We start from the raw sequence: 25854 nt of genomic DNA, 5'->3' as shown, positions 1-25854 counted from the left end.
CGTAATCAAACAAATAATACGTATGGTGCGAGTAAATTAGGATGAGACAATAAAATGTAAAAAAGAAACGTCGAGTCATCGTCCTCACTACAAGTCCTGGTAGAGATCTTCTAGTGCTCCCAGCCATGTCACCATTAGCCATTGACTTATTAATTTTATTCAAATGTTTGCTTTTAGGAAGCAAGGACTCTTTATTCTTAAGTTGTTTTTCATTTGTTTTATTTATTGCTTCACATTCAATCGGTTTGTCTGTAATTGTGACCATTTTTTGTTCCAAAATAAAATTACGACTAGATTCATTATTTACTTCCCGGAATATGAGAATTTATAGGGGATATCTATGTCTTTGCAGATTTTGTTGTTATTTTTTCACGTTCACCATCTTTGGTAGATGAAGCATCGATTTTACTCTTGGCGACATCTTGTGGGAGTATTACACAATGAGTTTTGAGATAAAAATTTTTTGGTCTCATAATACGTAATAAATCTTTATGATGACAATTATATCTTTAACTGGTAATCAGAATGAAAATATTTTTTCTATTTGAATCTGTCGAAAGGTTCTCGAGTGGCGGGCTTGATCAGCTAGACGTGGCGCGGGTAGGCCTCGCACTAGATGGATCGACGGCATTTTCAGGGTTGCATGTCGCAGGTCGGAAGTTGCTGGAAGCCAAGATCGGTTATCATGCCGACTTAAGTGCCTTGTAGTTGTCGTTGTGATGATGAACATTATTGCAATATGTGCAATAGAAAACGAAGTTTTAATATTCGTTTATTATTATATTAATACATTGAAATTGTAAATAAATTGATGTAAATGATGTGGGGATAGTTCAAAATAAAACTTAAAATCTGTTTCAACCATTTATTTGCTATGTAAAGTACCTTATATAAAAGTGGTCAAATAAAATTAAAACATCACATTCTATTCAATATTGCTTGCTTGCTTATTACGCAAATTTATATAATAGATCTACTGCTAAAAATCTTTGAGCAATTCATTAATTTTAAAATGAAATTCTGTGATACGTTTTACAGTCTTGCTTCTTATTGAGAAAATATCAAAAATCAACCCAGTATATACGGTTCGGTGTGATTACATTGACATAAATAAAATATTGCTTACGTTTTAATTTAAGTACATATAATCAAAGATAAACAAAACAAGTATTCTGATTTAGGTTACGTCTGATACAGTTTATCTAAGTCTTATGATTCGTGCTTTTACAAAATTGACACCTCTACTAACATATTTTTTTCTTGCACAGATAATACTTCAATTATATGACAAACTGTCAAACTATTAGTTGTCTGTAACAATACAATTTGGTAATATATTTAAAATAATAAATTACACATTAAACTCATATATTTTAGATTTATATAAAATTGTATTAATATATGCCAGCAATTTTTTAAATTTATCGTTAATAAATAACGTTTATTTTGAGTTACATGATAATGCTAACATTGATTTTAGTATTTTATAGTCTGTATCCACCATGTACATGCTAAGAATCAACTTGAATCTTTGTTCTTAAATATCAAACTTGTTATGACACTATCCTCTACCATTCCTCTACATTACTATGTATATTTCTAAATCGACAATAACGATATGAGCAATTTTCCTGATTCACCAGACATGCCAAACATCAGGTTTGTAAAGATTAAACTATGGCAGTTAATTATTCAAAATTCGTCCACTGTATATTTCTATAAATGTAGGAACATTACATAAACATCAATTCTAGAAAAAAAAATTATAGCAAATGGGTACAAGTATTCCTTTACATTCTAAGACAAGATAGTTCCTATAAAAAAATGAAGTATCGTGTTGTGTGTATATTTTAATATTTATTTCTAAACTATTTTCGTCTGTTTCGGGCTATATCCAACTACAGTTTATAATTGTCCGTATTGGCCGCATTTCATAACATTATCTTAAAAACTTTCATCTATATATATAAAAATGAATGTTCGTCTGTACGTCATTTACAGATTCGTAAATTATGCATTTGATCATGTGATGATCTTTAGCGAAGTTGTGCATGTGCCTTCGAAGGTTTCTAAGTTGGTGTGACCAATTTCCGACAGATGGCGCCACTGTCATACCAATGAATTTCATATACTGCCGTTACAGTTCACGCTGATTTGCATTGAAACGATTTGTCTTTAATTCAAATATTAGTTAGTCGGTGGCGTAACAACGCGGAAAGGTTAAAGCTAGTGAATACTTAAAACAAGCAATGGTCATGGTAAAACATCAGAAATCTATTGCGTGCAAATGTGTCAGGTGTCTTTAAATTAAATTTTAAAATTAATAAACTAAAAACTTGTAGAAAAATCCTATTATAATGTGAAGGATTTTTAAATGGTAATAGAGTTTGAGTATGAATTGATCTATAATATTAAGGATGTTGTAAATGTTGCGTCTATATTTGTAATAGGCTGTTCTCAGATCAATGAGCGAAACTCTCGTAACTTTAAATTGAGAGATGCCTTACAGTGCAGTTTAATCTGATGCCACATTAGGTTGCTTTGCCTTTCTTCTCATGACGTACAGTGGTCCCTTGAAATAGTTCTACGTTGATAACGTGTAAATAAATAAGTAGCAGAATTTATAGAATATATTAAAAACGTGTAAATTTCGTAAGACAATAGTACAAGCTTTTAGCTAAAAATACTTAAACCGTAAAAATTAAACCAGAATTTTTAGACATTGGTTAATCTTTAAAATTTCTACATTATTTTCAATCTGTAATAAAAGCAATTGACTTTTTGTCCTTTTAATTTTTCTAAAGTTTCACTAAATAATATCAACCTATAATGTATGACATCTGTTGTAAAAATAATGCCTTTGTTTTTATTTTACACAAATTAAATTTTGTGTAATCTAATAAAATATATAACTAGATATTATCAATGACTAGAAAAAATAACACAGTGAATCGTTGTTGTCTAGTCTATAATTTGGGTAAAAAATGTTCAAGAACAAGAAGTGTCAAAGATTTCCAGGCACATTGGTCAGAAATTTTACAAAGTTAAAAGCCCTGTTATGGGCCGACACTTGCTAAACCAACTATACTTTTTTAATGAATGCGTATGAACTTTCCTTTTAACAATACGGAAAAGAAAGATCTATAGGAATTAATGCGTTAAAATCATGTTCTAAGACGAACGCGCTTACAGTAAAACTAATAAATAGTGATAATTGTAATATGGCTAAAGTTAATTTTGTTGAGAACTGAGAAAACTGAATGATTTATTAATTAAATATAAACAATAACTTGAATTTATTAATCGCATATTGCTTAATTTTGTTTAATTAATTTAAATTATGACAGCATCACTGCTGTCATCACAAACTGCCGTCATGAAAAACATCAGATTTTGACATTAAGGCAATATGTGTAATATTGCTTTATCTGTATAACTCTATTGGTAAGCTTTTAATGTTATTCATGTCTTTTGGATTGAAGTAAGTGTATGTTTATGTTGTAAACAGTTTTTATTTTATATCACAAAATAAATCTCATCTAGTCTAATTACAAGCATGTCTAGAATCATGTATGAGTTGTAAATGTAATAATAATTGAATTAAAATGTGTGTATGTGTAAAATATTCCACTAACGAGTCATTTAATTTCAAAGGAAAGATCATTTCATTCCCTATACAGTTTTGTGCTGTCATATTTATGAAGAATTAGATATCGATGAAGATGAATAAATTGCGGGCATAAGTGCTATTGATACCACTGTACCAGGTCTTAAGCAAGCGCGGTGAGGTGGGAGCAGAGTTAAATTGGACATGAGCGCCGCCATCACTAGTGTTAACAGAGGAATGAATGATCCGCCCGATACTCCCCCCGTCTCGCCGCATGCGTACATAAGGCACGGTATAGCGGTTTCGGTAGCACTAATATACACACGGATCTGTCAGGAAGATTTTATATCTAATCGAATCTTAATTTCAGAATTAAATTTCAGTTATCACAAAATCTAACGTGCCTGTGATTTATAAAATATTAACAAAGAATTTTGTTGCATATCTAGTCTCTCTAATTTTTACCAAAATTATAGTCTCTTTATTTTCCTATTCTACTTTAACTATTAAAAATATCCATTACGTAAAGCCAAATGATATTTGCGTTCAAATCAAATCAATACTTTGTAAGATAATTTTATGCGACACGATTCTAAGCCTTCTAAATATCATTGATATCAATTTTCCCAACTACATACAAAAGCAAAATCAAAAATTACAAAAATCTCATGCTACCCTCAGAAATGAGATTCAACCTTGTGTGATTTTCGACCTCATCGTATGCTAGTACGGAGGTCCATCAGCGCACTCGCAGTTATAACTCCATGTCTCTGATTAAGGCTCCTTCCAATATAATCAGCGTCTCCTCCAATAGTGATGGTCGAGAAGGACGTAGAGTTCCTCCTCTGTTGCACCGTCTTCTTACCGCCGCTCACAAAACTATCCGTCTGGTTGTGCCTGGCAGGCAAATAATCTCCATGACAGTTTGTCTCCCAATCGTGACTTCTACTCTCGAAGAGTTTTGTCGCTCTCATCGGCTTAGATATAGTCTGGTCCGATCTGTACTCTTTCACCGGTCTCTCGGATCCTTTTACAATCTTCGGCCTGGTCTTTAGGTCGGCGGACACGCTAAGCTGTTTTGGTTTGTGCGAGCGGGAGATTTCCGAAGTTTCATGGAAACTTTTGCTGGTTTTCGTGGTTCCATGGGCCGTTGGTTGGATGAAATGGGTTTTGCTAATAGAAAAATGGGAACGAAATAAAATAAATAGACATTTTAGTGTTGTAAGGCCTAAATTCTAGAAAAAACTTGTAGACATTCTTTCTTGCTATCACAGGTTAATAATCTATTATATATATTTAAACTATTATTAATGATTGCCGTTGGCGCCGAAAGGTTCTCAAGAGGCGACTAAGAGCTGGCAGACGCGGCATGGATAGCCGAACTGGTTTGACCGCCGATATAGTTACGGTCGCGGGAAGTCGCTGGATGCGGACAGCGCAGGACCGGTCATCGTGACGACATTTTGTTGAAAAGAAGAAGAATAATCCGGCCCAAAGAGCCCTATCATTTTATACAAATAATAATTCAACGCCTGTTTTACAAAGTGGTTTTTTATACCAATTTCATAACTATCAATTAAATTTTGGGTGAAACTTCATTTTTCTTCCTCTAGAGGTCAAATTAACCACTTCGGTACGGTGCTCGTCGGACACAAAACTTTACCCACAGGCAAGACGGCTGTAATATAAACGCGCACAGCCGGGAGTCGACTAGTCGTCAACCTAAAGACTTTATTTAACCTACCTCTGCAATTACAGTTTATTATAATTACATTAGGTGAACGTCATGCGTCGTATCAGGATGTGTTTATTTGGTGTAATATCAAAAATAATATTTACCGAAATAATCTAAAACTTGCAATATAAGTAATATAAAACAATTTATGAAAGTTTAATTTTCAAATTCTTCGTTTATAGCAATAAAACTCAACATAGTGAAATACTGAAAAAAAAAAAACAAACGCTGCCTGAATTACAAATATAATATCCGCATGTAATGTAAAACACTCATCACACATATGTTAAAGCGCAAGACGGGTTCAGTGTCGCGGCAGGTAAGTGCCGGCTGTGCGCATTCACCTGTGCCCGTAGAGTATAGTCGACGCTTGCACCGATGTGGTTAATATTATGATATTAAAAATCGTGACACTTTGAATTTCTTCGGATGGATATTTCCACTTACCTGGACTGACTCTTCCTCGAGTGACCATTACTACCATACGAGCCTTTAGCCATGATGCTGTACAGTTTGTTCCTGTAGTCATCTACCGACATCTGCTTATCATCTCTTAGAGGCAGTAGTACGTCAGACGGGAGTGCCGGCTCGTCACGCTCCCGATGAAACCTTAAATACCGTTTCTCTTAGAACTGAATAAATTATTTATAAAGATTTACTAAATGTTATGCGGACTGCTTAAAGTACTATTATATTAATAACAATGCTTGCAACAGACAGACGTTGGGGCCGAAAGATCATTATGTGACGGAGCAGTAGATGCTACGCGGGTAAGCCCTCAGGTCTACTAACGATATAGGGTCGCAGAAAGTCAATGGATGCGGGTAGTCCACGATATGCCTTGCAGTGAACCTATATCAGCTGACCTAATGATAATGAAAAATTTAGCAATAGTAAGCCAATGTCAACTAATATTTAATGTAATCAGGCGTTACTTAACGTTAATGTCAACTAATTTAAAAATATTCAAGTTTGAAGACGCTGGATGTGGGCAACTTTTAACCGATGTCATTGGAAATCTATGAGGGAGGGTTTTGTCCACCTGTGGACGTCCCACACCTGAAATGATGATGAAGATATTACATACATACTATTCGATATCATTATCATCATAACAGCCAACAGACACTCACTGCAAGGCATAGGCCTCCACTCAAAGATTGCCTTGATGAGCGGTCTCGCGCACCCCGCATGCAGTAACTTCCCGCGACATTGACTACTCGGTCAGTCCATCTGGTGGAGTCAGGGATGATGATACATATTAATTTAAAATATATGTTTATGACGCAGTCATAATAATGCCTGCCAGCTGATATCATAAAGAGCTATTAAGGGCCAGATGGTTACCTTTGTCGGTATATATATACAGGGTTCCCATTAATTAACCTCAAGCCGAAGTCATAATGCAGGTAGTGGTTTGTTCAAGAATGTCATCGTGTGAGCTGATCGCTCACTGCAGCAACTTTCAGGTACCCAATGTCATCGGTCCACCTAGGGAAGGGCGAGAGGGCACCCATGCCGTGTCTACCGGCTTGTGGTGGCTACCCGAGAAAATTTCGGCACCAACGGCCGTCAACTGCTCCATATGTACAATACCAAATAAAACTTAATTGAAGTTACTAACTTGGCAACGTATTCATGATCCAAAGCGCTTTCAGCACTGAGCCGCTTGGCCGGATTGAACACTAACAGGCGGTGGACAAGATCCGCCGCATCGCGTGGAGCACAGGAGAGTAAAGACACCAAAGACGCCCCACCACTGTTAGAGGCCGCCTGCTCGCGGATCAAAGATGATCCATAACCACTGCACACTGAAGTAATATCTGAAAAATTTTAGGTGCTTAAAAATCTCTCTAGATATTACAAAATATCTCTTCCTGAGATTGATTGGAAAAGAATGCATAGACATTAATACCTTACTAACACTTACATAGTATAATATATAGTATATTTAAGGGTTTGTAATGTAAACATCTTAAAATCCTATCCATTCGTGACAATTTTGAACATGCATAAAACTTTTGGTCGAGTTTTATAACATTGAGATACAGATTAAAAATAAGAGTTAAAAAAACATGTGTCAATTTGATCTCTACTCGGCTAAAAGAATATTTATACCAAAATTTAAGCCTCTAAGACTCTTACGGATATCGTGATGAATAAGGTAAGGTATATATGTGTACATAAGATATCCACCTATCTAACATATGTCTTCTTTTTCTTTTTTTCAGTCGATAGACGCCGGCTAAAGGGCATAGAATTACCTCAAAGGTCGTCACTATGACAGCGACATCCCCAAACCTTAACCATGTTGTCGGTCCACCTGATCTAGCTTTACCCATGCCACCTCTACCGGCTTCTTGTCGCCATTCGAGAATCTTTCGGCCGCAACGGCCATCTGTTGCACGAGCTATGTGCCTCGCCCACTGCCACTTGAGACGAGCAATTCTTCGAACAGCAATCAAACTCCGTGCATAGTTTTCTCTCCATTCTCATTGGTAGAGACCAATCCAGAGGGACGAGCTCAAGCCTTCTTCTAAGACACTCCGTGAGCGACCATGTCTTGGATCCGTAAGTAATCACCGGCAACACATACAGGTCATAATTGAAAAATTGAAAAAAAAAATCCCATTCGATTTTGTCATGTGGCGTGTTTCTAGGTATAAGGGAGCTCAATTTGATTCTAGTAACATTAGTATCAAATAAAAATCAGATTCTTCAGGAATTCTTATCATGATCTATAACTATAAACGATTGTAAAATGAATAATAACAAGCGTAAATAATTGAATAAAAAGTCACAATGCTGAAACAATACAAGTCCTATAATAATTTTAAAATATATCCGTACCTTCTGACGAAGGTTTTGGTAAAGCAGACATGATCCTTTCGATCTGGTTGACGGTGGAGGTGCCAGGAAAGAGTGGACTCCCTGTCAGCATCTCGCCGAGGATGCAGCCCAGCGACCACATATCGATTCCTTTGGTGTAGCTGTGGGTGAAACACATTTGTAGTATTTTCACTCTACCAACACTACGTCCAATACGATTTAAATTTTAGTCAACTAAGAGGACTACACCTTCAAATACTATCCAAAGAATCGAATCGATCACTCTAGGCGTGATTTTCACACCTTCCACCAATCAAATCGTTCTTAATAAGGAAGTCTATTCACACAGACCAATTAAAGCATGATTGCACAGACTTATTAAGATTAGGAGCCACCCGGGCAAATCATGAACTGATGGCGGGTCGGCCGCCAGAAGTATAGGTAATTAATTTTTTTTTGATTTATTCTGGAATAGAATTCAATATATTTCGAATGTACTAGAGTATTATTTTTGCTGTCGGCGGGCCACCAGTATTTGACCAGCGGGCCGCGGTCTGTGCATCCATGATATAAAGGCAAATCCAGGGTGATTGGTTATAGGTGTAAAAGCTTAAAAGGGTGAATGTATCGTTCATTTGCTGTCAATTAATATATATTACAGCCAATCTAAAAACAGATTGTTACAAAAATAATAAATAAAATGATAATAGGAAGAAACGTTACCAAAATTCAGAATAATACATATTAAAATTAATTATTGTTTACTATCTGTCCCTGCAGACTGCACTATCTATAAGAAGAACTACACTAACTATAAGAAGTTAAGAAGCTGGCACATGTCAATGGAAAAAATAAATTAATGTAATATTTCGAAATAATTACTTTATATTGGACTAACTGTGGCAAATCAATAATAATTAACAATATACAAAAAATAGTATGGGTTCGCAGGAAGTTGCCGGATACAGGCAGCTTGAGATTGGTCCTCGCTGCTATCTTTGAGGGAGGCCCACGGATGGCATCTCTTGTCTGATATGATGGTAATTGGAAATACGGGTGCTTCAAAGCCTTTTGCAAAAGGCTAAAGGCTAAAGTATACGACACAAACCCGCGGTCAATTGAGGCCCTAAAAGAAAACATCCGCAGAGAAATGACAAGCATTTCAGCAGTGACGTGCTGCGCAGTCATCGACAATTTTAGACGTCGTTTGCAAGAGTGCCGTGATCGCAACGGATTACATTTAGAAGATGTTATTTTCAAAAAATAATTCCCGTTTTTAAGCTTTTTTTGTAAATAAAAATTTAATTCATAATGTAATTAGTTTTATTTAAATAATTTTTTTTTCATATCAAAGGTCTTATGGGCCACCCTGTAGTAATTACAATAAAAACATTGTGTAAAGCAGTATATGCAATACTCACTTCTTGCTAGCAATCAATATCTCCGGCGCCCGGTACCACCGTGTGGCGACGTAGTCAGTCAGACAAGGGTCCGCGCCTTCCTCGCCGCTCGAGTACACGCTGGACACGGACCGAGCGAGCCCAAAATCTGCTATTTTTACCCTACACAATATATTTCTTAATAATTTTTCACAAAAAACATGGTTTTTAAGTATTGCACCATATAAATTAATTGTTTGTCACTAAACTAAATCAAATTATTACGTTTTATGTATCATATAGCACTAACATAGAGTGATGGTTAATTTAATGTAAACGCTAAATAAATACATATTAACAAACATAGAAACATCGTACTCAAGTTGAAACCTTATAGCATTATTTACGAAGAACAGTTTATTAAAATCTGGAGTACACGCCCACCCAAAAAGTGGACCTTTTTAAGTCGTAAAACGCTGATAGATTCTTACTGGTTCTATTGGGAGCTTATGGGAAAGGCCCATCTCCAGCAGTGGACGTGTTAAAGCTGAAATGATGATGATGGGGGTATAAATACTATGAAAAGTAAAATTTAAGTTATTTTGACCACATCGCCCGCATACAATCAGATAACTCCAACAAACTAATGATTGTAGGAAAAGTAAACGGTAAAAGACCACGAGGGCGAACCATATAGCCGCTGATCTGATCAAGTCAAATCCAAAACTGGATTATCCGTTACCTCCGCGCTAAGGAAAGCAGAAGATAGGATATTATCGTAAGAGTTTGTCATCGATCCCGTCAAGGGGTTTCTAGATGAACACGACCTTAAAAATTTAAAGACACGTCTGAAAAATTTAGTTACTTATTTGTTTAGCTACACATAAGTTAATAATATAATAATGGTTGACGTATAAATAATGGTAAAAAAAAACAAACATTTGAAAAGAAAACAATCAAAAACGACGAGAAAAGTCGTTGCACGTAAGAGATAATATCTGACTTCGACTTTAAACACCTAATAACTCTTAATGTGAAAATGTTTTCACCAGCGTGTAATTTTTTAAAGAAATGTGCTTAAAATAATCAATTATAATGTATATATATAATGTATATATATATATATATATATATATATGATTGATGTATATTCTGAGACGTGACCCAAATAAATTTAAAAAAATCTAATTTGATATTTGTATATAGTTAACTACCTAAACCTATGAATTACAATGATTTTGACAAACCAGGATTATACCTAAGTTTAGTACTAACCTGCAAGCGCTGTCGATAAGCACGTTACTAGGCTTCTGGTCCCTGTGTATCACGTTGCCAGAGTGTATATACTTCGTGGCCTTCAGCATCTGGTACATGATGTAGCGCTTGTGTATATCCTTGAGGATGTTGCCGCGCTTGATCACGTTGTGGAGGTCCGTTTCCATATATTCGAAGCCGAGGTAGATGTCGCGGTTGTTTAGGGCCCTGTAATAGTATTATTGAGGGGAATCTGGGCATACCAACCACATAGCTCGCAGGCAACTAGAGTTTCCATAAGCTGATTGCTTTAGGAAAAGTAGAAGGAAAAATACCATTAGGGTGATCACCGATCCCCTACGACCGGAATGCACCCAGAAAAGCAGGTCATAGAGACCGGTGGAGGCAACTCATTAAATCCTCGAACAAGGCTTTTCAGGAAGAGCGCACCTTTCAACAGTGAAGATAAACGACCAGGAAGAAAGAATACCAATTTATGGTAGGTTTCCTATTTATTAAAAGGCCCTCACTGGTGGTTCTCAGTAAATTGGACGGACTACTCAAACTCCTACGGAATGTAGCAGTTCCTGTACATACTATGCTGGTAAGATAGCACAACTTCCAGCACTTTTGTGGAAATACAGAAACACGAGATTGTGTGTGTTGATGAGATTTTGGAGTTGACTTTTATGAACAGAAACCTAATGCTGAAGCACCGTTTAGTTTCTAAACGTCAGACGTTATTCTATAGATGAGATACCTTAGACTTAATGCCAAATTTCGATAATGGTTTCAATGACCTTTATTACATTTGCAATTTTTCCGAAAATGAATATAGGAAGTATTAAGTAGATAAACAGACGCATACTGACGACAAGTGAACACAACAGCTTGTAAACATGCATACGTAATAGATTGAAAATTAAATTTAAAACTTTTGTTACAGAGACATCGACTTTTTACCTAAAAAAACAATCTGCATTGGACTAATTTGTTGTTACGCCCAAATGTTTTTTGGCATCTCTTTCTAACAGGATGTTTATGGTCTAGCTATGGCAACATTACAAGTGTAATCAAGATTGTACCAATAATACTATTGATTCAATCGAAACCAAAAGTTACGTTCAGAAATGTAAGCAATATCTAAAAGTACACTGCAGAAATATTCTATGTGTCTTTAAAACAGCCAATAAATGTTGCTAGAAAAAAAAGTTATTTCATTAATATTTTTTAAAATTTCTACTAGCAGAAAAATATAATAAATAAATAAATAATTTTGATTATTTATTTAGCATTTTATTCACAAAAAATTAAAAAAGAAATAAATTTTGAAAAAAAAATGACTAGTGAGGGTGGAATAAAATCCTATAGGTGATTCTATTGTATAAGCTTCCTCTCAGAATGAGCATATGAATCTTAATCCTTTAAATTTAGTCACTACTTGTTAGTGATTTCCTTCTACCATCTGGTCGTAGAATATGCAAAAGTACAAAAGAAGAAATGAAGCTTGCAAACTACAATTATTAATCAATGGCAACCACTGCTATTTGTTACTTTTTCAACAGGGTTCTTGCATATATATATTAAGAAAAACTGAGAAACAAAACATCAAATTGCCACAGCTTAACTCAGAGAAATAAAATAGAATATCTGAGGATATAGCAGTGATGTCTTCTAGACCAGACTTATTTATATTATCAAGAACATTGAAACTTGTTTTACTGATAAAACTTATAGTTGCCTGGGAAACAAATATATTAAAAGACAACACCACTAAGATGAACAAGTACTTAGTTAATGAAATAAATAGGATTGATTCCTATTAATTAAATTCTTACTGAATTTAGCAAAATTCCTATGTAACTTGCTTTTGCAAGATTATTTAAGATGTAGTTAGACAAAGAAAAGTTGCTGGGTTCATGAAGGTAACATTAATTCCTTGCAAGGATGCCCTTTCAAATATGGTATATGAAATGCCAGTCTCAAACACCATACCCCACCAGTGCCCCACTTCCAACAACTCAATGGACCAATATGGTATATCCATTATGTCTAAGCTCAAAATATTACAAACTTGATTAATACATAATTATTGGAGACATAAAATATGTGTAACATTATAATAGGCAAGCTAACTTACTTGTGTATACTATGTAATTTGACAATGTTAGGATGGTTACGGAATGACTGCAAAAATATAATTTCTCTGAAAGTTCTTTGGGCATCAGTCTGATTCCGGAATGCATCAAATATCTTCTTAATAGCCACTACGTCTTTAGTCTTCCTATCTATTGCCTTCCATACAATGCCATAAGCACCTTTCCCAAGCCGCTTTTTTATTTCGAATCTTTTCAGAATATGTTCATCAATTTCAGACATATTTTTCTCGGGACTTTTTTTCTGTGTTTGTTTCTGAACATCTTTCTTTTTCTGGTCATCTTTCTTAATATTCTGGTTTTGATTCATGTCTAAACTGCTTACTTGCGTAACGTTAAAATCAATTCTAAAAACGAAATATGCGACTTGAAAGTACATATAATACGCAACGCTGTAAAGACAAGCATGAATTTAAATTAGGTCCCCGATAATAGCAGCTAATTTGAATATAGGACTGATGCTTGACAACTGTTATTTTCAATAAATATTGATTATATTGCCCACCCCAAGCAACCGTAATTAGTGCTTTTTTAAGACTTTCGCGCTAGCTTTTTATTTTTAAAAATAATTGAGAAGTATTAATACTTACAAAACATGAAAACACTTCCACAATTGCCATTTTTAAGTGAAATCACACCGCGGAATGATATTTTATTTACATGACATTTGTTACGATCTTTTTGCGTTTTATCAATCGACATTCATTTGTTTACGCTTCCCAAACATTGCCGCCAATCGCCATGGCAACCTACTCTGTCAACTGTACTCCTGCCTACATCTATCGCATAGATATGGTATTAATTAATCGATTTTCATTGTAGGTATTAAAGCATTTAGGTCAAATATAATTACGAACAATCATATCGTATTTAAAAACTATCACTCTTTTTTATTACATATTTCTATCAAAAAATGAGGTTAACTTTTATTTATTCTATATTGTTTTTATTTCTCATAATGATTTTATTGCTACATGCTTTCCGGTTGATGAATGTTTTTATATCAAAGCCTAAATAAAAGTAAAATAATTGCAAAAATGTTTTTATAATTAACTTTATTTAAGTTAAACAGTTGTACACAAGTCATCATCGATGATATAAGTGGTCGTCCAGGATAAATTCTCACGGAAACAGCATTCCATGAGCTCAACTTTGACGAAACTGCACAAAGCCAAAATCGGCTAGCAGCATCACATCAATCACATTAAATATACATAACTTGTTAATGTTAACCTTCGTGATATAAATCAAAGATACTATTTTAAAAATTTAATTATAGATGATGATCATCATAGTTAGCCTTTACTCGTCATACTTAAGACTTTGAACTAGAAATATGTATTTTATAGGAATCCTTTATTAAACAGCATTAAGACTTACTTTTAATGAATATATCACAAACAATAATTATTAAATATTATAATTTATTCTTAATTGACGTATGATTAACTGTTAAACACCTTAGGCGTCTATTAAAAAGCTGTGCTATTATGTAAAGATTTCAAGACATTAACAATTATTACTATATAGTAATTATTATATAAACCACACTAAAATGTAATATACGTATTTACGCAATGTCTTATAAAAAATTTAAAGCATTTTAAGGTAATAAAGCGCTAACTTATTAAAATTGATAACTTACATACAAGTTTCTCATAAATAAACGTCAAGCAAAATTAATTTTCCTAGTGTTACTATTCAGTTTTATCAACTGGTTTTGGCTTATGGTTGATTTATGGGATTCACTGTTTTCTCTTTAACCACTTAAAACTAATATATTCTCTTTCATGATGTAATAAATTAACATTCTTAAAAACTTAAAAATACAATACATTTAAACATAACATCAAAAATATATAGAAATAAAACATAAATGTTTAATAGCAACAATTCCTTATATAGTACTTAAAATTATATTAAATATTTTTCTAGCAATAAAACATTTGCAATTATTAGGCCTTAAAATTAAGGCACGGAACAACTGGCTTACTGTACATAATTTAAGGTAAAGGCGGATGAATTTTCTTCTTTTCTTCAGCATCCAAACGGCCTTGATCGACAGAAGAAGGCGAAGGTAGACCGCACGGTAACTCCAACATGTCTGACTCGTGAGACATTATATGTTCTGCTTCCACTGTAACAAAACAAATCAATCATTTAAATGGGTGCTGATGTTATTTGAGAAAGATATAAACAAGATTTTACATGTTTTTACATGTACTATTGGCCTAATTAACAAATACAGTTTCCTCCGATAAAAGATGGCAGAACCTTGAGTGTGCTCCTTCAAAGCCTTTCATATAGTAACTGACTTCTATACCATAAAACTTGCACATTTAAGATGTCACCAAGCCTTCGAAGCAAAGCAAAGCCTTCATCCAAAAGGGCATTTAAGAAGGAACTTTGGTTGGATCTCTCAATATGAGTAGCATTCTGATTAATGGGTGTCTGAGGAGCGATGAAAATCAGCTCATCATCATTATCATATCAGCCGATAGATGCTCACTGCAAGATGAAGATCTGCTCAAAGATTGGCATTGTGACTGGTCTTGCACCAGCTTCTCGCCCATCCAGCTTCCCACTGCCTTAATTGTGTTGCCTGTCCACCTCTGCACAATTGATTGTAATTGTAGGATTAAAATAATCCTTCAAAATCTTTTCATTTTTATTTATCAATTCAAAATCTGTAAATGTTTTGGTATATGAAATAATTTACAACACCTAATCTTATTCTTTTACACCAAGTCAAAAAAATAAATACCCAAAGTACAAACTTAAAATCTTTTCTAGGAGCCCATTAACTTTGTCTTTGTTGTTTGTGAGCAAGCATGAGTCGTGATTCAAGATGGAGTTTACAAAATAAGTTACTATAAAGAATTTGTGCAAAGGATTTTTTACAGTAACTTATTAATATTTAAACTTGGCCACCTTTACTCTAATAAACTTGTAGAAGCCGGCTTGAGGTTAACAGTTTTTGTTTTAGTTTACATATTAAAAATTTAGGAGTTTTATTAATATCCTGTGTATTTAGTGATAGGAAGCACCACCCTAGTGGGACATGTAAGTAGTAAATATTCAATTCAAGAGAACTTACTTCTAATCCTGTGCAATTTGTTTCCATATGCAAGATCCCAATAGTACAAGTTCACAAATGTTAATGGTACAAGAGGTGCCAACAGGTAAGTACGCTTTGTCCTTCTGAAACTGTAAAATAATTTTGCATGAATAAATAATTTTGTTATTCTTTTTATTAGCTTTTAACAACTTTAATAATATTTTCAGTAGCATATATTGCCAAGAACTACTGTTAACATACTTAAACTCTTATTTTTGAGGAAGTTGTAATATCTATGTTTATATTTTTAGGTATAAGTGATATAGGTGTAAAGAAATTAGCTTGCTGTTTTATAACATAAATATAGCCACACATTTAGTTCACTGGGTGATAGTCATCAGCAAGACAACCAGTAGGATGGATACCATCATTAGGTGATGGATACTTGTGTTTTAATATAATTATAATTAATACTAGGACCTTGTAAGAAAATACATTTTTATTATATATATTATAATGTATTATTATATAAATGAATATTTTACCTCCACCTACCCTTTGTTATTTTACTCTTTCTCTCTCTCTTTCTTTTTTTTGAACAAATATAATTGGGCATAATGGGGAACTATATTTTCAATTAAGATACAATAATATTTTTTTCTTAAAAATTAGTGAGACTATAATATTTTCAGCAAGCACTGCACAGAATGTCCAGCCAGAAGAGGGACAGGTGACTTCAGAAAATGCTGGTTGGTTTCAAGCCACTTTTAACTTATTTAGTTAGAAATCTAAAGGGTGCATGCAGTGAACATTGTTTAGCTAAAGTGATGATAATAATATTGCCCTCATTAAGTACTAACATTATTATAAAAGTTTTTCGCCAACAGATTTTATTTATTGTTTAATAAAAGTGTGTCTAACAAATAATTTAGGAAATAAGTAACATACCCAGTAAGTAAACCTCCAGCCGCTGTAAAATTGAATGCAGTAAACCATAGAAATATATCGCGACTTGTTGCAATTTGAAGTGCTTTTTGCCTTTCTTGCATTTGAAATTGCAATTGAATTTGTCTTTCCATCTGAAAGTTAGGATGCATTATTCAAAAGTTTCTATTGATTAACATAACAGAATACTGCCAATACCTACCGCAATCTCATTGAGACTTTGTAGAAATTTTTCATTTTTTCTGTAGTTTTCTTCTACGTTTATAGAAATGAATCCACCCATTTTTATTTATTAATGTCTTGATAAAAGTACAAACACAAACAGTAGTCAGTTACAGAAGCTAATCTTTATCTAAGCTTAGGGATTATTTTATATTAATGTCGTTAATTTTAGGTCAAATATAACTGATTAATAAATAGATTATTCCTGAAAATAGTTTTTGTTTACTTTTCTATAGTTTTTAGATATATACAGTGAATATAAAGAGATGATTAATAGTAAGACAGGGACAGAAATATTGATTTTATACGTCATGTGGTAATTTATTGTTTGCATCTGGGTTTTCAGTTTTGAAGCAATTTAATATCACAAAATTTATTACATATATCAATATATATAAGATTACTTATATTACAATAACATACTATATTTTGTAATCGTCCTTGTAATATTGGCTAGAAATTTTAGGCCAATCACAAAATAAATTAGACTAATTCAAGTTGAGGGCAAGAGAGATGTTTTACGTTATAAAATGTATTTAAAGTTAAAAATAAACAAAAACGTTTTTGCTTTTGTAAAATATATTCTTGTATAAATTTTTATTTATGGTAACACTTAATCGTTTCCATAATCCGATCTTGTCAAAATACGCGCCAAGAAATTCCAGCCGGTTTTAATAAAAGAAAACAAATTTACTATCACTTCAAATCGCCAAAGATGGGTATTTTAGGTTTATCAAAATTAATTGCAGATATAGCACCACAAGCTGTAAAGGAAATGGAAATAAAAAATTACTTCGGTAAACACATTGTTTAAGTCTATGCCACAGTTTGGAAATTGGATTATTTGTTAAATATATTTATTATTTACAGGTCGTAAAGTGGCTATCGATGCGTCTATGAGTTTGTACCAATTCTTAATAGCTGTACGAAGTGAAGGTATGACTTAAAATAAGTGACGACGTATGTTTAAAATTGTTTAAAATTTCCATTACGATCTTGAACGTTTACGTCTTTTGTGTTTCTATCCGTCCTATCGTACTTTAATTATTATTCAACAGGAGCACAATTAACATCAGTTGATGGTGAGACCACTTCACATCTAATGGGAACGTTTTACCGTACAATCAGACTCGTAGAGAATGGGATTAAACCGGTATACGTTTTCGATGGAAAACCACCAGACATGAAGTCACATCAACTGAACAAGAGAGCAGAAAGACGAGAGGAAGCAGAAAAAGAATTGCAAAAGGCTACAGATGCTGGTGTGTTGATAGTTTTACTAAAGCTTAAGAAATGTTAATTTTACGATTTATTTATGATTTTCATGCTGTAACATGCATCAATAATTGAGGACATGGACATTTACAATTTTTCTTTATTATGAGGCCATTGAATTTCTAATTTTACCTTTTGGTTCTAAAAAGGTTGTTCAAATCAACTTAAAAGTAAAAAGACAGTTAAAGTAAAGCTTTGTCATCATAGTAATGAAAAGAAAATCACAGAGTACCTAATTGAGTACAATTTCAGTAGAATGATTATGATTTAATTAAATGTAATGGTTTTTTATTTTTTGGTATTACATTACCTGCCTTATCAATGTTGATTTATAGAATATTATGTATACTAGTAATTTTTATGGAATTTGGGTGAAAATTGTTACAACCAAGAGAACCAGATGACTTAGTGGTCAGGAGCTTACATACATGTTTCCTCTGTAAGATGATAGATAATGATGTCACATGCAAATACTGCCGATTTTTCATGCAAATGTCTTGAGATTCATTTTGAAATAAGTAAAACTTCATAGGTGACCAAGCATCAATTGAGAAGTTTAACCGTCGCTTAGTAAAGGTAACGAAACAGCATGGTGAAGAGGCAAGGGAGCTTCTTAAGCTGATGGGTATACCTGTTGTAGAGGCGCCTTGTGAAGCAGAGGCCCAGTGTGCAGCTCTAGTTAGTATGCTTTACTATACCTTTTGTCAGTCATTTTAATTCTGGACTATAATTAAATTGAGTCTTTGGCAAGATTCTGGGAATCATGTACCTTGTGTAATTTAATTATTAATAATACAGGTGATTGATTATAGGTTCAAAAGTTTAAAAGGAAAATGTGTAGCTCATTGCCAATAAAAGGTTTAAAGCATAAAATTTTAAAGCAATCATCATCATGTCTACAAGCTCTAGGTAACAATCAGCCTTCCATTTGCAACTATGAATCAAATCCATAAGTTATCTCTGGCAACACACACTGGTCTTAGACCAGTGTCTTCAGGTTTTGTGGTATTTTGGTTCAATTGCAACCATATCTATAATGTATATTTTTAAGTCTAGGGCATGAATAATAATTTAAGAGGCCATTGCCTTTTAGTGGGGGCCTTTCGACTGTAATAAATGATATACCTATAGGTTTCACTGATATCAACTGAAAAATATATTTTACAGGTGAAATCTGGTAAAGTCTATGCAACTGCAACTGAAGATATGGACGCACTAACATTTGGTGCTAATGTACTGCTTCGTCATCTCACTTTTTCAGAGGCAAGGAAAATGCCTGTACAGGAATTCCATCTGGACCAGGTGCTTAAAGGACTTGAACTTAATCACAATGAGGTATTATATCTGCTACTTAATTTTAATTAATCTGTGTTTGTTTTATCATATTTTGTTTTGATGTAGGAATTTATTTTTACTTTTTTTGTTATTGGGCTATGTGGAGACTCTTTTGGCTTAATTTACCGATCATACCTCTCTCCATTTTTATGCACACAGATAAAGCATGGGGCAAGGAAGAATTGTGTACTTGTGTACTACTATTAAAATTACACTATTATTAATAATTGCAATATAACTAATAACAATCTTTTCAAATTTATGCACTATATTTGAAATGTTCTTTGAAAATCATAATTCCCCACCAAGCAATCCTCTACTAGCCCTTGGACTGCCTTAAATACACTTGATTCTGACTTCTTAGTGTTGTTATATATTTTCCCAAAGTGCCTACATATGTGTAATTGTGTGTGCGTCATTGTGATGTGAAATAAATATTTATCTTATATTTTTCAGAATGTAGTGTCTACCCATAACATAAAATGCTATTTGTTTAAATCACATTAATTTGTAAATTTTAAGCTTTAAATTAGATTTGTAATTTTAATAGGTTTCAATTGAAACAATTCAAAATTTTATATAACAAACTAAGAGTATTAAAAAAGTAATTATTTCAGTAGTTGTGCAACCTATCCAGCCACTATTGCATGTTTACAATCACATTTTTAAGGACCCATCCAACTTGTAACAAATTAATAAAAAAATATTTAATTTTTCAGTTCATAGACCTTTGCATCTTATTGGGCTGTGATTACTGCGGTTCAATCCGTGGTATTGGACCCAAGAGAGCGATAGAACTCATAAGGCAACACCGATCAGTTGAGGAAGTGCTCCGTAACATTGACACTAACAAGTACCAGCCACCTGAAAGCTGGGACTTTGAGAATGCGAGAAGACTTTTTATTGAACCTGAAGTGAAAGATCCAAAGGATATTGAAGTAGGTTTTTATAAAATTTCTGACCAACCTCTCTTTTTTCAGCCAATAGATGCTCACTACAAGGCACAGGCCCCCCTAAAGATCGCCATGATGACAGGTCATATGCTGCCTGTGTCCAGCGATTTTCTTAATTGTCATTGGTGCACCTAGTAAAGGCCTGTCTACGGCGCGTCTACCGGCTCGTGGTGGCCACTTGAGAACCTTCCGTTCACTCCGGCATCGGTTCGGTCCAGCATCGGCACGAGCGAAGTGCTACCACAGCCCAGGCCCACAGCCACTTCAGATGAGCAAATTCTTCAAGCTACCTGTGTGACCTGTGTTCTTCTGTAGATCTTCATTTATGATTCGATCTCGCAATGACAATGCTAGAATAGTCCTTTCCGGACCTTGAATCTTATGAGGACCATTGTAAGCGACCACATGTCGGAATCGTCACATATGACTATTATATCTTTTATAGATTTCTTAAAATATATTTTGAAAATCTGTCATTATTAAATATTTATGTATTGCACAAATTCAACGAATACAAGTATATGTCAAATAGTGACATTTTATAGAGAATTCAGTGGCTATGAACCAGTTCTCATTAATAGTCTGCAAGCCTTAGTAACCAGCTTTCCGACATGCTGGATTTTATAACAAAACTCTTCGGTTTCCTTATTTTACGTCGTGATTGTTGTGCAAATTTTTGAAAATCAGCAAAGGCTTTATTACACAAAGTATTTGCTCAAGATAATCTGTCAATATAAAAATAAAATGTCAATATCCAGTAGTGCAAAGACATAATATTGAAAAAATTAAATTTCATTATGATTTAAATAATAATAGAAATTAAATTTGGTGTTTTTGACTATCAGATTAAATGGACCGACCCTGATGAAGATGGCCTTGTCAAGTTTCTATGTGGAGATAAACAGTTTAATGAAGACCGCGTGCGGAATGGTGCGAAGAAACTTATGAAGGCCAGGACTGGCACCACGCAAGGAAGGCTCGACGGTTTCTTTAAGGTATTAAACACATTATTAGATATCTATACTTTTCATGATTCTACATCATCATCATTAAACCCATAGATGCCTGCTCCAAGCTATAGGCCTCCCCCAAAGGCCATATTCGCATCCAGCGCCTTCCATTGACCTTGACTATATCGTTGGTCTACCTGTTCCCTACTTAACCGCGCCGCATATACCGGCTCGTAGTTACCACTCCAGAACATATTGGTTCCAATATTGGGAAGTCGCTGATGATTCTACATAGTAGGTACCCCTACTATTATGATATAAGAATATTAATATTACTACTTGCTTATTCTGTACCTCTGAATACAGGGCTTAATCATTATTAACTGTGCAGGTGTTATCTACTACGCCAAATCCTAAAAGAAAAGCGGAAGAGGACAAGAAAAATGCAGCAAATAAAAAGGCAAAGACTGGTGGTGGTAGAGGGAGGAAGCCGAAATGAACAGAAAAGCTATAAAATATTGTAAACAAGTTATGAAATATTGATTAAGTTTTTCTAAGTATATATGCAGCTGGACTGAATTTCTCATTAAATATTCATATATAGGCTAACTATAAATAGAGTATGTAATAATGCTGTGATCAAAAAGTAAGATGAATTTGGTTAAAAAAAGTAAATTCCGTTTATTCCTATAAAACGCACTTTTGCTAAAGCTTTTTCCAGTCCTAGGTACAGTCGGAATATTCCTTTTCTTTGTCTTCAAGAACTTCGATTCTGTTTTTATCTACGCATTGTGTCAAAACTGCGTCCCTGAATTTGTCTTTTTTCAGAATACCTAGAAGTCGCATGGAACCAAATCAGGCGAATACAGTGGTTGTGTAACAATATAAGTTGAGTTTTTAGCAAAAAAGTTGCAAAGAACCGAAAAAAAATTAAAAACCAAATGAGACTTGAAATGTTTCAGCCACAAAACATTATTTAAAATCGTTTGGACTGAAATGATATTCCAACTTTTGACAGACACTTGGTAAATTTTATAGAAAGTTCTTCCAACTTAGGAAAAAATATTACCTGCCTTCGTAATGTCCAGGAGTGTTAAATGACAATTTTACACACCTTTTGATCACAGTGTAAATATATATTTCATTAATGTTTTCGTTAATAAAATATGGACACGGCTTCATGTTATTAATAAGTTGAATAAAGGTACTATTTCTGTGACCTTGTGAAATATGTTTGTAGTTAGATGTGTCGTGCCCGTTCGCAATTCAGGACTTTCATTACAGAAATGCTTTCCATTATAAGCAAACTTTTTAATTATAAATGAAAATGCAACTAAAGATTGGATCTATGTTTATAACTGACATTGTACTTATCTAATGTTTTAAGATCAATGAATAGTTTTTGCCATCATTCTGTGAATTATGGACTCATAAATGAGGACATTAAGATATTAAAAATTAGACATTTTTAAATTGTTACAAGATGGTTAACTATGGCAAAATATTTTATTGTACACTTACAAAGGGGCCGGATAAGAAAGCTTGGATAATAAAAATTGTTGCTGTAGATTCATTTGACTATACCTTCTGACAGAAATGTATATTTCGATTATATTAATTCATGAATTTGTTTTTTTTTTCGAACCTAAAATTGATCGTACAAGGTCGTAAAAGAAGTTATGCTATATGGGTATCTCTTTGAATCCCAGTTCTGGGCAGTTGGCAGGCAAGGATGTTAAGCGCCTTTGCAAAAATGAATAATAAAAGACTTTGTTTGGCACTAATCGGTGTAACATTACTCCTGAGGATGCCCCGTGGAGGGGTGAAACTCGTGTCGAGTGTTTTAACGCTGGTAGTGGTGTAATTCGCATTATTTGCCGCATGCGCATTTATCTGTGGGCTGGCGGGCGGTGCACTTTATTGCACGTCTACTGCTACATAGCGGAAGTAGCTGTACATTAGTCCTTTTCTTAGGATGGACTTCCGCAAAGTAACGCCTGAATCTATTAGAAATTTAATTTTTATGATTAAAGAAAGTGGAGTGACAATGTTGGCGCCAAACATATTTATTAATGATATTTTTTGAATCACAATTTTTACATTGCTTCCAAAGAAACTTAGAAAATTCTGCACTTTTGAGGGCGTTCCACTTAACCCATAAATGCATGACTTTTATTTAAACTTAAAAAATATATATGTCATACAGATAAGTACACTACAATGTAGGGAAAATAGAAATATATATAAATATTTTTATATTAATTGAAAAACTTTGTGTTGCACTTATAAAACGCTATACATGTACTGCTACATATGCCGTTTAAGTGGTATGTTGCAGGTTTTCATCATTTTGCATTTAAGGATTAAGACCTCATTGCATGCCCGACAGTTTGAATGGCGCCATGTACCCACAGTTGTTATCATTTGTCGAATTTACACGAAGACCTGCTTAATTTAATATCAAACATGATTTACCGGAAAGATGTATACCCGGCTCACTATTCGTCCAATGTAAAACAATATTTAAATGCCAATTAAAAAAAATAGATGGATTGGATGAAATCGGCCTTTCCAATGGCCCGTCAGATTTGCTGATTTGACTGCCCTGGACTTTTATGTGTGGGGTAGATTGAAAGAATTCGTCTATGATAAAAAAAACTATCAATAATAGAGACCAATTGATAAATAATTATAAAAGTTAAAATATAACTCTGTGTTACCACAACCGAGGTAAGGCGTGCGCGAGAATATGTTCGTAATCATTTTAATTATCAGTGAGAATAAGCAAATAAATTGTTAACAAAATTAACTTTGGTTTAAGCTTTACGAATTCCTGTATTTCGTCATATAACTATCTATCAGACTTTTCGGCATTTTAATTCTGTAAGTTATAGGTGTATCATGTTTCATACGTTAAAAGAAAGGGAAGAAGACGAACTACTTTTCAAAATAATTTGAATTATTTTTCAAAAGCACGTTTTTTTGTAAAGACGCACTGAAATTTATAAAACAATAAGAATTTTTTTTGTATTGTTTCTTTTGCTTAGAACACGATTGTTTTTGTTATTAGATAAGTTAAATCATTTTGATTCTATTACGGATTATGTGCCTATTTAAGGAATAATAAAAAAGTATATATATTACAAAAAAAAAGCAATTTTGCAGAAATCCGGTTTTGTCAATATAATTAAAAAACTAAAACGTATCAGACCATGGTACACTAAAAAATATTTGTGTAGACTTATTCTATCCACCTGCAAAACATGTACTCTTCTATGTAACACCCTGTATATATAAACTACATTTATAATTACTTATAAACGCACTTAAACAGAAGGGTATAGTATAGACGTAAATGTTATATTTCGTTATTTGAGAGTTATGTCGATCTCGAACCTTCTTTTTAAAACATATACTGGTTTTCTGACTCTTCATTTCCAAGGAGAAGTGCATCCCAAAGCAGAACGATTGGTCAAGAAAAGAAAAATGAACGAAATCAGATTTATGCGAAGAACAAAGTAATAAAAGATTATTTGACAACCGTAAGTTTCTGTTATGGTTCAAATCAAGAAATTGCAAGCATGGAGTTAAGATAACCACTTGAAATCCAATCGACGAGCAGAGACGTGATTGTATTTCAGTAGGATAATAACGAATTGATTGCATTTGTTGAGAATACGGCCTAGTTCTAGTATCTACATTCAGGTCGAAATACACACCAGTATCGTCGATAACATGTAAGAATAAGTTATTTCACGAGCGCCGTTTTGGTCTTGATTGAAAGGAAAAAATATTTATTAAGTGATATCGATCTCTGGCTTATTACCATACACCCAATAATGTAATATTGCTTTGTCTGCTTAACTTATCGGAAAGCTCAGAGTCAGTGAATGAGTCAGGGCCTCTCCGTCCTTAGGACTTCTATATATTTAATAATGAATGAGGAGATCTGTAGACGAACATCTGTAGCCCAACTAGTTAGCAAGTTGAAGTGGTAGTGAACAGGTCACAGCGCCGACTGATGGCCGTAGTCGTTATAAGGTTTTTTAATGAAGACCAGGAACCAGGAAACGCAGAGAAAGACGTTAACCACAGGGTGAACAGGCATCCTTATAGAACCGTCGGAAAATGCATAGAGGAACTATACCTAATAGGT

General features: G+C 33.8%; 3 protein-coding genes across 3 annotated transcripts; 1 reads left to right on the top strand and 2 right to left on the bottom strand.

Moving 5' to 3' along the window:
• Positions 1-4197: 4197 nt before the first annotated feature.
• Positions 4198-13621, bottom strand: Erk7 (Extracellularly regulated kinase 7). The gene is made up of 8 exons (XM_068768982.1): positions 13551-13621; positions 12945-13307; positions 10826-11032; positions 9593-9733; positions 8193-8332; positions 6967-7165; positions 5790-5951; positions 4198-4780 (listed from the first exon to the last, which is right to left on the bottom strand). Exons 2-8 carry the CDS (start codon positions 13268-13270, stop codon positions 4321-4323), a joined length of 1635 nt encoding a protein of 544 aa, XP_068625083.1. The 5' UTR covers positions 13271-13307; positions 13551-13621; the 3' UTR covers positions 4198-4320.
• Positions 13622-14032: 411 nt separating this feature from the next.
• Positions 14033-17391, bottom strand: LOC137925542 (plasminogen receptor (KT)). Its single transcript, XM_068769001.1, has 4 exons — positions 17166-17391; positions 16967-17097; positions 16058-16167; positions 14033-15097 (listed from the first exon to the last, which is right to left on the bottom strand). Exons 1-4 carry the CDS (start codon positions 17244-17246, stop codon positions 14964-14966), a joined length of 456 nt encoding a protein of 151 aa, XP_068625102.1. The 5' UTR covers positions 17247-17391; the 3' UTR covers positions 14033-14963.
• A 440-nt stretch (positions 17392-17831) lies between these two features.
• On the top strand, positions 17832-23280 carry Fen1 (flap endonuclease 1). The gene is made up of 8 exons (XM_068768891.1): positions 17832-17982; positions 18056-18121; positions 18244-18447; positions 18993-19138; positions 19628-19795; positions 20515-20733; positions 21594-21743; positions 22090-23280. The coding sequence occupies exons 1-8, from the start codon at positions 17901-17903 to the stop codon at positions 22195-22197; spliced, it is 1143 nt and encodes a 380-aa protein (XP_068624992.1). The 5' UTR covers positions 17832-17900; the 3' UTR covers positions 22198-23280.
• Positions 23281-25854: the final 2574 nt, after the last annotated feature.

Source organism: Battus philenor, unplaced genomic scaffold (assembly GCF_028537555.1).
Source record: "Battus philenor isolate CCGP_79_NKW_IND1 unplaced genomic scaffold, ilBatPhil1.0.hap1 SCAF_27, whole genome shotgun sequence".
Lineage (NCBI taxonomy): Eukaryota > Metazoa > Arthropoda > Insecta > Lepidoptera > Papilionidae > Battus > Battus philenor.
The sequence above is the reverse complement of the archived record's forward strand: the minus strand, read 5'-3'. Positions and strand labels throughout refer to the sequence as shown.